Source organism: Phyllobates terribilis, unplaced genomic scaffold (genome assembly GCF_046119375.1).
Source record: "Phyllobates terribilis strain yellow unplaced genomic scaffold, ASM4611937v1 Scaffold_5__5_contigs__length_657084704, whole genome shotgun sequence".
In the NCBI taxonomy this organism is placed as follows: Eukaryota; Metazoa; Chordata; class Amphibia; order Anura; family Dendrobatidae; genus Phyllobates; species Phyllobates terribilis.
Window position 1 is genome coordinate 172,680,636 of NW_027362765.1, and position 13,597 is coordinate 172,694,232.

Consider the following 13,597-nt stretch of genomic DNA (forward strand, 5'->3'; position numbering starts at 1 on the left):
TCTCCACCATCTTGATCAATATTCACTTCCAGGCCTTTGTTTGATGATTATTTCATGAAGGTGGGAGGAGGAGGTATCTGTAGGGAATCCCTGTGACCTGATGCATTTGTGTCATGTTTATGAATGACATTTGCCATTTGTCTCTCCGTCTTTGGCCCTTCCCCTTCAGCTCCGGCTATTGCATTTCCAATCATTAGCATAATGATATGCCGGCATCATTCCAGACACCTTTCAATGTAGGATCCTTTAAGAGAAAGGGAGAGCAAGGAATGATCACTGCCCATTAATGTATCATGAGAGACTGAGCGCTTCCTGTTTTGTCCCCCTGCACATCATCACACACTTGCACACCCTCACTCCATCTCCTTCTCTCCCTCTCTCACATCCACACACCTCCCACCTCAATGCTTGGCTGGGCCTGATCGACTCGCAAGGAGAAAGCTGGAAAGGAAGGAAGCGAAATGGGCAACTCACCTTCTCAAGGCATGTCAACCCCCCCACCCCCAAATTGTGCATCCATTCTTAAGTAGCAGGTATTTCTTTAATTGTGTGTTAAGCAGATGGGTGCGAACAAGAAGTGGTGATGCTGCAGATGCTCACCTCTGTGCAGAAGAAGGAAGAGATGCTGAGATGCTTGCAGGCAAAGGGATGCCTTTCAGTGGAGAGCAGACATAGATGAAGATAAAGGGAGAACAGAGTGGGTTTTCTTTTAGGATGCTCTCACAAAGGAGATTGTAGCGGAGAAGAATGTAGAGAGGCAGCTGATAGCATAAGGAGAAGGGAAGGTTTTTTTTCCGGGCTCTTGGGAACATTCAGCTCTTTGCCCTAGAAACTGTATGCTGGCAACATTATTCTGTATACATACCAGCTGTAGAGCTTTGTCTGCGAGTGTTTGGCCAATGCGTGTGTTATTCTTCTTATGCCAGTATTGCTAATTAAACAGGGCCACAGAAGGGGCAGGTTAATAATGTTGCCTCCATTGAATGCTGTCCAGCAGCAACACTTCTGTATAACAATAGCTGATCTATCCTTATAGATCTACATTGCATCGGCACAGTCACTGCATTGACGTCTTTCCCTTTTACTGCATTTAAGGATTTCATATATCAATATAGCCATCATATGACATTTACTGCAACATTGATGTCTTCCCTATATATGGGATTGTTTCCAGCGCCCTGTTTAGTCTGGGATCCTGGACACAATGAGTAAAGAATGTGATTTTTTTTCTTCCTTTCATTTGTGTTGTAGCAATTCAGTGATAAAACAAAGAGACTTTAGAGATATCTATGGAAAGGGCGTTAGAAGTGAGAGATGTTTCTGAGCAGGAAGACCTGCAGGGCAAAATGAAAAAGAAATCAACTTCTCATATGTGATTCAGCCTGCTGACCCAATTTAAGGTGTCACCTTGGACTGCAAGCTCTTGAGACCATTATGAATGACGGTATTATTTATTTATACCCGACCATGTTGACTTTAGGCTGGGGCATGCTGGGAGATTAATGGGCACAAAAATAAGGTTTCTTTGGTAAGACGGGTTGCAGAGTGTATGCATTAAATGGATAGACCTTAGTGATTTACACGCATTCACACGAGGTGTAACCTTCTCAGGCTACCTGCACTGTTATATCCTCCAGAAAATCCATGTTTATATCCTTATATTTGTCTGGAGGGAATACTTTGTGATATCTATTTCTGTACTGATATTTTAGACCTTTTATGGATCTATCAACCTTTTTTTAGGACTCTTTAAATCCCCATAGTAATTAATTTGGTAGATTATCTCATAGGTCATTTGACACAATATGACCTATATGGCAATATGTGTCTGTTGCATTGTTTTGTAGGGGTAATGTAAATGTATTTCTAAATGTTTCCCTCATCCTATTAATATTAATCAATTCAACTTTTAATAGATGACCTTGGTGAAAAATATTCTGCATCTTGTAAATACGTTTTCAACATCTTACCCCCTAGTAGGACTTGTGCGGAGTTTACTTTCTTAGCAGTTTTGTCAGGAAGGTCACTCACGTCTGCTGAGTCTTTAGTATATCTTTCTGTTGCATTGGATTTGATAAATTCCAGTGTGTACTACGAATTAATAATTATCAAAATGACAGTATAGTCTTTTTTAAGCAGAAGCATAACTTTAAAGACTGTCGACGGTGTGGTCATACCTCTGCCGTATAGGAGGAGACCGATAATACAAATGACGCACGATTGTGGCGGTGGTAAGACTGATCTTTCATTGAGGCCCAGCAGCTTCAAGGTGGCCTCTCTTTCTAAGTAACCATCCTACGCTTTTTATTTTGTCATACAGTTTTTATTAGAAAAGAAGGGGCAAGAAGAAACAAACCAAGTGTTATTTGCAGTAGTGAGATTAATGGGACAGATCTATCACCTGCTTTTTCTAGTACAAGGCAAAGACATTCTGCTGACATCTTTTATTTCTCCAGGATTTATAGACATGATGTTCAACATGTTTAATGATTTCAGAGCATTACATCGATCAACCCACTGCAATATTACAAGACCCGTTTTTAAGAGCAATGATTTTGTAAGATGTTAGAATTCAATTTTTTCCTAAGAGAATATTTGATCAATACATGCCTGAGCCCATACGTCTGAATATTTTATATACAACACACTGTGGTTGCCAACTTTTCTGAAACTCCAAAGTATTTAAAAGGCAAATCTAGAAAAAAAAGTGATCTACTGATACTGTTGGTCGTAGGTACATATGAGAGAGCATGTTCATGAACTCTGCTCTCTAACCACTAGGACTTCATCTTTATTAGCACTGCTTAAAGATTTCCCTTTCTGAAAATTCAATACCACATGCTAAGCAAATTGCCTCTGATTTGGTCTGAAATTAGACTTTAAAGGGGTTGTTCACTACTTGGACAACCCCTTCTCAATCTCTATGTTTCCTCCTTGTAAAATAATAACACTTATACTCACCTTCGGTGCCGGCACAGTTCCAGTGGCACTGGCTCTCCTGGGGATCACATGACATTGTTATGTCATGCAATCCCTGTGGCCAATCAGCACTGGCTTCACTCCCCACCGTCCCCTGCGGACAAATCATATACATCCGGAGGAAGGGAGAGAGCTGCTTTCTCACTTCCTCCAGATGTATGTGATTTGTCCAAAGGAGGGGAGAGTGAAGTCAGTGCTGATTGGGCGCAAGGATCATGTGGCATAACAATGTTACACCATCCACTGGAGAGAGTGCCAACACGGCTGGAACGCCACTGGCATCGGAGGTGAGTATAAGTGTTATTATTATACAAGAGGGAAACATAGGGTTGAGAAGGAGTTGTTCGAGTAGTGGACAACCTCTTTAAAGTGAATCTGTCAGCAGGTTTTTGCAATGTAATATGACAGTAGCATGATCTAAGGGCAGGTACCCTGATTCCAGCGATGTATCACTTTGTTTACTGGGTGAAAGAATCACAGTTGTCTCTGCTGCAGATCTAGCAGAGCTCAGTTGTTAAGCTGTGTATAACCCCACCCACACCACTGATTGACAGTTTTCTGTGTACATTGTATATTGGCAGAAAGCTTCTAATTACTGGTGGGGGCGTTGGACTAGCAGGCACAAGGACAGTTGTCTTGTAGTGATAATTCCCTGCTGATAAAACACTGATTGTATTGAAACAGCAAAACACCGGAAAGTAAGTGACACATCACTAGAATCAGGCTCTCTTCCCCTACATCATGGTGCTCTCAGATTACATACCAAAACCTACTGAGAGATTCCCTTTAATAATGTCAGCTTTCTGTTGAACAAGATTGTCCATTGTGGTGTTCTTGTTATTTTTAACAACATGTATGAAATATTAATTTTAACTGTGTACGGGACCACATTCATATATTTACAGAAACTATGGACAAAATTGCAGCAAAATCACAACAGAAACAACATATTTTTATTTGTGGGTTAGAACATACCCTATAATAATTTGGGTTTATGTTCCTAGACCTTCAATTTTTGACTGCACCTTATGACAGATATGTTGCAGAAATGTATGTGACTCTCCTAGTTATCTGAATAGGACTTGTTAAAAACAATGTAGATTCTGCGGAAACATGCACATATATGGAACCGATTTTCAGTGATACGGATTTATGCAACATATCTGCCATGTGTTCTCATACTCTTGAAAATGCTTGGCTCACAAAAACTACTTCTTTTTGTATTGATCCAATGCAAAAACACGACCCACTTGTATTGGGCTTTTGCCCAGTGATACTAGTCACAATCGTTTTATAAGGGAACCAATGATGCATGAGTCACGACCCTATTGTAGTGAATGCTCCCACTCACCATGAATGGTTGCGATATAATTTTGTTTGGATATGATACATGTAATGCACATATGCGTTACAGAACCAAACCAGCTCCTTTATCAGATGTATACATTTTGTATCGAAGCCACTTGGGTGATCAGCTAATTGCTGCTGTTATGGATTGGAGGCTGCTGTATGATGTCTACATATCTTAATATAGGAAATGGACACCAGATGTGTAGTCATAACATATAGGACACCAGATATAATCAGGTATGATAATTGTAGATAAACACCGTGTAATTTCATTTTTTCCTTTACTTAGGTCTCATAATTAATTATTTTCTAAGTAACTTTAATTTAATCTGTAGCCTGAGATTTCATACATACAATATGTTAATAATTTATGTTTGTTCGGTGTTTGTCTGGTGCTTTTGTCTGGTGCACATGGCGACTTCGGGCATGCACAGTGAACCGCAAGCCTCTGGTATATAAGCATAGGTCCATTGTGTATGCCATAGTCACCGTGTTCGCAGGTATCCGCAGGATTTCGAATTCAGGAAAGAGAGTGTAGGGATAGATCAGAGATCCCAATCATGCCTCAGTGAGCGTGCTATCAGGAGATGGGGCGCAACTGATCTGCACTTGGTACACATTTCTTAGACTAGTCCTATTCATTACCACATGCAATGAAAGAACTTTGAAAAGGTGAGAATGATTATATACTATGAACTTTGCCCAAACAATGGAGTTGTCTGAAATCACCTTTAGGGCGCAGTCAGAAGACCGTATAAATCAGACCAAGATCGGACTGGCCAGCCGCTCTTCCTACCCGAGCGTGACAGCTATAGAGAAATACATGAAGCTGTCACACTTGGGTCGGGAGAGCCGCCGGCCAGTCCGTGCACTGCATTCCGATCTTGGTCCGATTTATACGGCCATCTGACAGCACCCTTAAGGACAAATGTAATTAGTTAATAGGTGTCGATCCTGCTGTCAGGTTCCCTTTATGCAAACTATATTCATAAGACTCCTATTTTTTATTCACCGTGTCATGCCTGGACTGTTGTTGACCTCTATATAACAATCTGCCAGACTTCGCCTTCATTATGCACTGGTATTGACAGAATACAAATATTTTGACTACAGAATATAAAAAATCCTGCCTGGTCATTTTATAGTCAAAAGATCTGCTATTGTACTACTGGAATTGTACGCCCTTGTAGCTACATGGCACTTCCATAACTTTTATAGTTCTTCCCTACACGATATTATTGCTAATTGTGCCGCAAACCAGCATGTAGCTGTATTATCACTAATTAGGTCAGAGCTGTACAAGCACAGGACAGAAGAACAGGACCAAATATTGTGTCTGGTAAGCAGAGAGTTATAACAAATGGTTATTATCCTAGTAGAAAAAAGCCGACAACAAAATACAAACTAAAATCTGCCTGTAACTTGTGTCTCAGTGTCAAATGCTTTATGTAATTCGGCAGCCAGATGTTGTATATTAAACAGCGTACTCAGTTTTTTTAAAGTGAACCTGTCACCAGTTTTTTAGTGTATGAACAAATACCACTGCCTTAATCATCGTCTGTCCTGCATTACACAAAGTTGGATATTATTCCCTGACTCCCCCTCTATACTCTTCAAAAAAACTTTTGAATTTCTCCTGCGCTGCATGCAATTCCAGACAGTCTGGTCTGATGGGCGTCATTGCTGCGGTGTGTGTCCCAGTGGTGTATCTAGGTCTTCTGGCACCAGGGGTAAGAATTCAGTTTGGCGCCCCCTCCCCAGCACATATGTGATTTGCACACTTAGTCACGTGCCAATGAGCTGCTGTCCCTAATTCTCTCAATGTTCAGTGAAAAACAGAGAAGCTGGAAGAGCAGCTCGTTGTCACGTGACCGTAAGTATGAAAATCTCATATGAGTGAAGTGATCATGTGATCACTGCTGGAGCCAACAAGCAGAGCTGAATCCTGACAGTGAGGATTGGCTACAGGGCTTCATTTTATAATTAAAGGGCTTGTCCAGGTTTGAGATGAAAGTATGCAGTCACTCTATGTGCCAACAGCCATCTGAATTCTCACAGCGCTTGCACTGCACGCTTTTAGGATTCTGCCTTGCACAAGTATGTGATTTGTATACTTCTGGCCACATTCCGACTAGAGTTGTCAGGCCTCAATCAATTAATTTACATTGAGTGAGGCCACGCATGTCTAGTCGGCATGTGCCGGAAGTATACAAATCGCCGGCACCAGAGAATCCTGACAGCGTGCAGTGCGCACTGTGAGAATTCTGTAGTCTACAGTCACATAGAATGACTGTAGACTCATCACACACGTGGACAACCTGTTTAATGCTCATAACATAAATAAAAATATGAAAATTAGTCAGTATAACAAAAAAACATTTACATCAAGGTACCTGATAGATGGTGTAGTCTCTGAAGTTGATCTCTTTCTTTTCTTCTTCATCTTGTCCAGACACCATGATGAGTTTTCACATCCACAGCTCATCTCTACAGACTTCCATCTTCTCCAGTCTTCTGCAGCACATCCCCACACGATTCCCTTAAAGATAGCAGTGTCATTATATTGCTCCTGAATAAAAATATCTGCCCCTATGCAGAGTCCCTGAATAACTGATTGCCCCTCACTATATTCCCTGCACAAAATATGACCCACACACTGTCCCTCTTATTGTGCATGCTCTTCACACTGCCCTCTCCTTTCCATACTGGGCCCCCTCTTCACACTGTCCTCTCACACTGGGTCCCCCCCCTATAGGGCCCAGTCTCTGTACTGTGCCCCCTCATTACACTCCCCCCTCCTTAGCATGCTCCTTAGCATGCTGTCGCCTCCTGGCTGTGCCCTTACACTGTCCCCCCATGCTACCCCCTCCCAAACTATTCAGTTTCTATTCTGTGCCCCATCACACTTTTCTCCTCCCACACTTTTTCCTTGCACTAGTCCCCTCAAACTTTTCCCCCTCACTCCTAGTACATTTAACCTCTCACTTTCCATACTGCCTCACACATCCCCCGGACTCCCAATACTGTGTCTGCCCCTGTCCTTTCCTTGCTCCCCAAACTTGTGTCCTCAAATCTTCCCCACACAGTAAATCTCCCCCAGCTCCGTTACACTAAATCTCCCTCACATGATAAATCTCCCCCCACAGTAAATCCCGCAGTCCTGTTATACAAAATCTCCCTCATACTGTAAATCTCCCCCAGCCCCGTTATACTAAATCTCCCCCACACAGTAAATCTCCCCCAGCCCCGTTACACTAAATCTCCCTCACACAGTAAATATCCCCCAGCCCTGTTACACTAAATCTCCCCCACACAGTAAATCTCCCCCAGCCCCGTTACACTAAATCTCCCCCACACAGTAAATCTCCCAGAGCTCCGTTACACTAAATCTCCCCCACACAGTAAATCCCCCCACACACAGAGTATAATGCCTTTACAGTAAATACACCCCCCACACAGAGTATATACCCCCCACAGTAAATACACCCCCCACACACAGAGTATATACCCCCCACAGTAAATACATTCCCATGCACACACACAGGGTATATACCCCCCACAGTGAAAACACCCCCACAAACAGAAAATGTCTCCCCCCCCCCAAGTAATCTTCAGTGTCTTCAGCTCCAGTGTGGAGTACTAATCACCAATGTTTTTCACGCTTCTGGGCACTGGTGAGTGACGTCAGCAGCATGATCACATGACCTGATCACGCTGCAGGTGTCGCTCTGACCTGAAGGTCAGAGCTTCAATTGTACTCGCGTCTGAGAGACGCGAGTACAATCACCGGAGCCAGCGCTGCAGCTTCTGTGGACCGGCTGTCAGCTTGACAGCCGGCTCAGAGAGTGGCTGAATCCCAGTCCGGGGGTGGCAGCCACCAGGGAAGACCCTTCGGACCACCGCATTAGGCCGCCTGACTGCGTCCCCCTGCCGTCTGCCCCGGGGTGCATGCCCAGCCTGCCACCCCCCCCCCAGATACGCCTCATGTGTGTCCCTCCTCTCTGCTGTTAATCGCTGTCCTCCTGCTTTGATTAATGTGGAAGATGCGTCCTTCATCACCCAGTTAACAAAATCTTGCACCTGCGCAGCGACATCGTCAGCTCGCGCAGGCGAACATAGCAGGGCTGGCAAAAGGTAAAAACAAACCTAATATTCACTTCACTGTTCACTTCCTAGCCACCTCCCCTAAATGTTCTCCCCCATACGGTCCACGCCAACTTTTTCTACCGCCACTAAAACCATAGGCCTCTCAACACAAGGCTAGGACTTGGACTAGGACTAGGACGACAACCAGGCCCGAGACGATTCTGCACATGCTTAAAGTATGGTCTCAGCAACATTGTGACGTCAGGAAGTGCGCTGCAACCTTATGATGTGCGCTCTAGGCCGGGACGTCCAGCTGCGACTAGGCTCAGGACGTCCCAAGCATGCACAGGGATATCCAGCGTTTCGTTGTGGATAGTAGTTCCAGCATAGCGTTAAAAACCTGGGGTTTCAACTCATGGTGGCAGTAAGAACAGGCGCCAATGATCGTATGGTGGGCAGTGAGCAGCGGAGGAGAGCAGTGAGGTGAGTATTGGTTGCTTTTTTTCTTTTTTCTACATCTTACTTTTATAATGTTCTGGGCATTAAATTTGTGGAGAATAAATTCACTGTGAATTGAATTTCCCAGTAAACTACGGCGGATTTTGCGACTTCGAATCTTGTCAGATCTGCTCATCTCTACTTCACATATATAGGTTATTTGTGATAGGTTTGGCTAAAATACACAGCTGAAATAACAAATCCTCATAAACCTAGGACTCTGCCCCTAAACCATCTATATGCTACAAATGTCTTTCCTGACACCACAAAACATTAAAAACAATATACTAGTAAACCCGTAGTTAAAGCAGCATGCAAAGTTTGGTAGTTCTTATTTACTTATTTATTCTTATTTACTTACAGAGATGTTAGCATTTTGTTAGTTTGCTGTGGTGGACATTTTTGCAAAGATGACAGTAAGGTACAGCCATATTTGTTGTAACTTTTGAATTAGCCTCAAGGTCAGACCATCTGTCATTTTATCCCTAGAATCTATAATCTATAACTAATGTGACAAATTACTAAGGAGCTAATTCCAAGGAGACATATCTCTTACATCTTTAAGAATTGCAGATGAAATCATCACAACCCCATCACATATGCACCATTCAGCCATCACATTAAAAGCACTAAATGTGAAAAAAATAACTTTGACTATCTTGTGATAATGGCACCTGTGAAGGGATGGAAAAATTAACGCAGAAAAGAAAGCATCAATTCTAGAAGCTGGAAGAAAAAAAATTGGGAAAGTGAAAGGAGTTGAGTGACTATGAAAAGGCCCAAATTGTGATGACTACTGTAGAACAGTGTTCCTCAACTCCAGTCTTCAAGGCCCACCAACAGATCATGTCTTCAGGATTTCCTTAGTATTGCACAGGTGATGCACCTAAGTTCTTGTGGGGTGTATCAGTATGCAGAAGTTACTTTTTAGTGAAAGGATAACCAGTCCTGGTCACCCAAGGCTCATTGATGTACATGGAGAGTGAATGCAAGTCCGTTCGATCCCATAGAGGAGAATTTGGTGAATTTTGGATATAATAGATGTCAAAACACAGTGCATTGTAGTTTGCCACATATAGGTGTGTAGGTGACAGAGTATCCATGCTTGACACCAATCCACAAGCAAAAGTGCTTACAATGGGCATGTGAGCATCAGAACTAAACTGTAGAGAAATAGACAAAGGTGAACCACCTGCAGTGTGTTCGGCACTTTCCCGTGTAAGAGATGGCACCTGGATACACTATGGGAATAAGGCAAGCTGGTGAAGGCCACGTGATGATCTGGGCAATGTTTAGCTGGGTATCCTAAGATTCATGTGGATTTTATTTTGACACAGACAATACTACCTAAACATTGTTGCAAACCAAAATATTGGTTTTAATACCAGAGGAGATTTTGCAGTGTCCATGCCTTTACAGTTCAGAGGTGTTTTGTGGCATGAGTGGAACACACAATATTAGTCTCATCAGTGTATGTAGATCACATTATATCCATACCAAGACGGATCCTGTCGTACACTATTTGCCAACCAATGGCTAAAGGCATTTATACTTATTAGACTAATGTCGACTGAACCCGCCGATATTGATGTATATGGGGGCCTCAACAGACGATTGTTGGGGAAGATAAGGATCTGGTGCTGGCCGACTGATTGTCGGGAGAGATATTGATTGCTGTCCAGTTTCTGCCAATCGCATTGTTCTCCCTGAGATAAGACAACAGACAAAGTGTAAGTCTGTCACTTTCTCAAAGAGAAAACAGGAACTCTAGGCTGAGCGAGCGCTCCTGTGTATGGGAGTATCTGCTGAGATGGCTGTTAGCCGAACAATTGGCCAAAACATCATTCAGCCAACATCCATCTAATGTGTATGGGCAGCCTGAGACAAATGCAGATACTACTGAGCACAAATGAAATCACTGAAAATGAATCCCAGGTGCAAGTTCATATCATATGCAGCTGTCACAAGGTGCAGAATCATGTTACTAGCACTTGGGCACTTTGAATTTGCATTATTTCCTTAGAATAATATTAAAATAAAGCAATATTTCTCAGTGTAAATATCATACAGCATTTACTGGGTTAAGTAAAAACCTATAAAATCAATATATTTCTCTGTTCCCTTTGACTGTCCATCTTGCCCGTTTCAGATTTTAATTTGTAATCACTTTCATTACCACGTTACTTAACCTCTGAACTCTGTAGATTTTTTTCTTTTTCTTATTTGACTGGACTGGCAAAGTTGTTACTCCAATTATCTGCTCTATGTTCTCTCCTTTATAATATCCATACAATGCCCATCATCAAGTGGTCATCCAGTGCGGTATTTCATTCGGATTAGATAATTATTTACATTGGTCATGGAGTAATAGGCATAAATGTTGTTTCCCCTGCTAGGAACAGACGAGACACAAAGCTTTTTAGCCATTGTGGTACATGGTGGGACGGATAGCACAAATCCTTAGAGTTCGAGAACAAAAGACATTGCTGTGCTCATTATTGCTACAGTAACTGGAGACGGCTATTCATTTGGTACAGTGATCAGCATTGTGCATTACACAGAGGATAGAAGACAAAGGAAGCCGGAGGTTTGTCTTAGGTACTAGTTCAGGAATTGGGAATTTTGAAAAGCAATGAAATATCCTTAAAATGCTCCAATATGTGAAAATAACAAGTGTACATACAGTATACACAGCCAGCATTCATTAAAAACTATAGCATTAAAGGACATTTTTACCACAAATGTAATTTATGCATGGTCATGATGGCTGGATTGTGACGAAAATTACCTTTGTTCTTATGGTTCAAATCCTACTAGAAATTAACGAATAAATTGACAACTGGGGTTGTGTCCCTGCGCACTTTCACACTATCCAATCAGTGCTCACTGTGTGAATCTGTAAGGAGAACCCCAAGGGCAATAATAACACCCAGCTGTCAATTTATTTTTTTCATGGGTAATACAGGTGCTAAAACGGGCATGTCAGGGAAGCTTGTGGATCCTCTAGGCTCGGCTCTTGTCCATGGACTGTGTCTTGCATTGCAGCTCATTCCTATTCGAATAAATAGAGATAAGCTGCAATACTAGACACAGCCTATACACAGGAGTGGAGCTGATCATCCTTCTGGATCCAGATAACACCTTTAAAGGGGTTCTCTGCTGAAAAGGTAGATTTGGCTAGAGGGCTAAAACAATTAAAGGAGTTGTCCACAACTATGACAACCCCTTCTTAAACTGCTCTTAGACGAGACAGCATTGGAGGGGTGGGGGAGATAAGTTTGTATTCTTAAAGGGGTTTCCACTACTAGGACAACCCCTTCTTAAATGAAATGTTAGGCCCTGATGCAATAAAAACACCTATACTCACCTCCCATGCCGGCTCCATTCCAGCGGTGTCGGAACTCGCGGTCCCGAGGTTGTGGTGAAGTGGAATGACATATGATGCCCGGTGCCCAGTCAGCACTGGCGTCACTGTCCCTGCCTTCGGACGGACAAACGGAACATGAAGAGGAAGCCAGGGCTGCAGCTGATCCCAGGCTTCCTCTTCATGTTCAGTTTGTCCGAATGCGGGAACAGTGACGCCAGTGCTGATTGGGCACCGGGCATCACGTGTCATTCCACTGCATCACAGCCTCGGGACCGCGAGTGCCGGCATCGCTGGAATGGAGCTGGCATGGGAGGTGAGTATAGGTGTTTTTATTGTATCAGGGCCGAACATTTAGTTTAAGAAGGGGTTTTCCTAGTAGTGGAAACCCCTTTAAGAATACAAACTCATCTCCCCCACCCATCCAATGCTGTCTCGGCTATGAGCTGTGACGCAATTGACCTGCAACGGCCTGACCATTGAAGCCACTGAATGACCATTCCTTATCCTGCAGCCAAACAGTGGCTACAGTGGTCAGATCACTGCTGGTCAGTGACATAACCACTCACAGTCCAGCAGCAGAGAGCTGGGGTGAGTGTGCTTTTTTTTATTGTTTTATCCTCCTGGCTGTCCACTGCCAAATTTAACTTTTCAAGAGAGATCCCCCTTAACTTTAGGTTAAATTACATTGTAACGACTATTAACACATCATTAATTTTTTAATGAAATATAATATTTTTACAGCAAGATGTGAGTAGCTTTAAACTTATTTGCCTTTAATTTTCAATTCAGTGAAATAATAAATTACAAAATAAAGTAACAATGCAATAAAGCGAGTGCATTGAAGCTGCTGAAAACGTGTATGCAGTTATTTGATTCCTAAATGCAAAGTTAAGCCCTTTCTGAATTTTCTTTAAACAGTTTCTTCCATTTTACTTCTACCTGAATGTGCTGCAAAAATGTTACAAATCAGTCAGAGCTCCTGTTCCTGGTTCTGACAGCTATTTGCTCCCTTCTTTCAGTGCTACAGTTGAAAGCATAGAGAGGTAAGATGGTTGTCCACAGATTTATGGTGTGTGAATACAGGGGAAAATTTATCTACAGTCTCTATACAGTCTGCAGAGAAAACAGGTTATAATTAAGGAGGAAAGCACATGTAAAGGAATAAAGTGCAGGATAGAAGCTGTGCTGATATACAGGTGTTTCTCACAAAATTAGAATATCATCAAAAAGTTAATTTATTTCAGTTCTTCAATACAAAAAGTGAAACTCATATATTATATAGAGTCATTACAAACAGTGATCTATTTCAACTGTTTA

General features: G+C 42.4%; 1 protein-coding gene across 12 annotated transcripts in view; it reads left to right on the forward strand.

The window, feature by feature from the left end:
* Positions 1 to 200: 200 nt before the first annotated feature.
* The window catches only part of SRCIN1 (SRC kinase signaling inhibitor 1), a 588,125-nt gene continuing 574,728 nt past the window's right edge, over positions 201 to 13,597 (forward strand). For 5 of the 12 annotated variants that reach the window (XM_073683449.1, XM_073683450.1, XM_073683442.1 and 2 more), the window contains exon 1: positions 203 to 483. In XM_073683449.1, coding sequence (XP_073539550.1) covers positions 462 to 483 — 22 coding nt within the window. In that variant the 5' untranslated portion in view covers positions 203 to 461. Of the gene's footprint in view, positions 484 to 13,597 lie in introns of all 12 variants that reach the window. The other 7 variants (XM_073683440.1, XM_073683446.1, XM_073683447.1 and 4 more) reach the window with 5 other exon arrangements.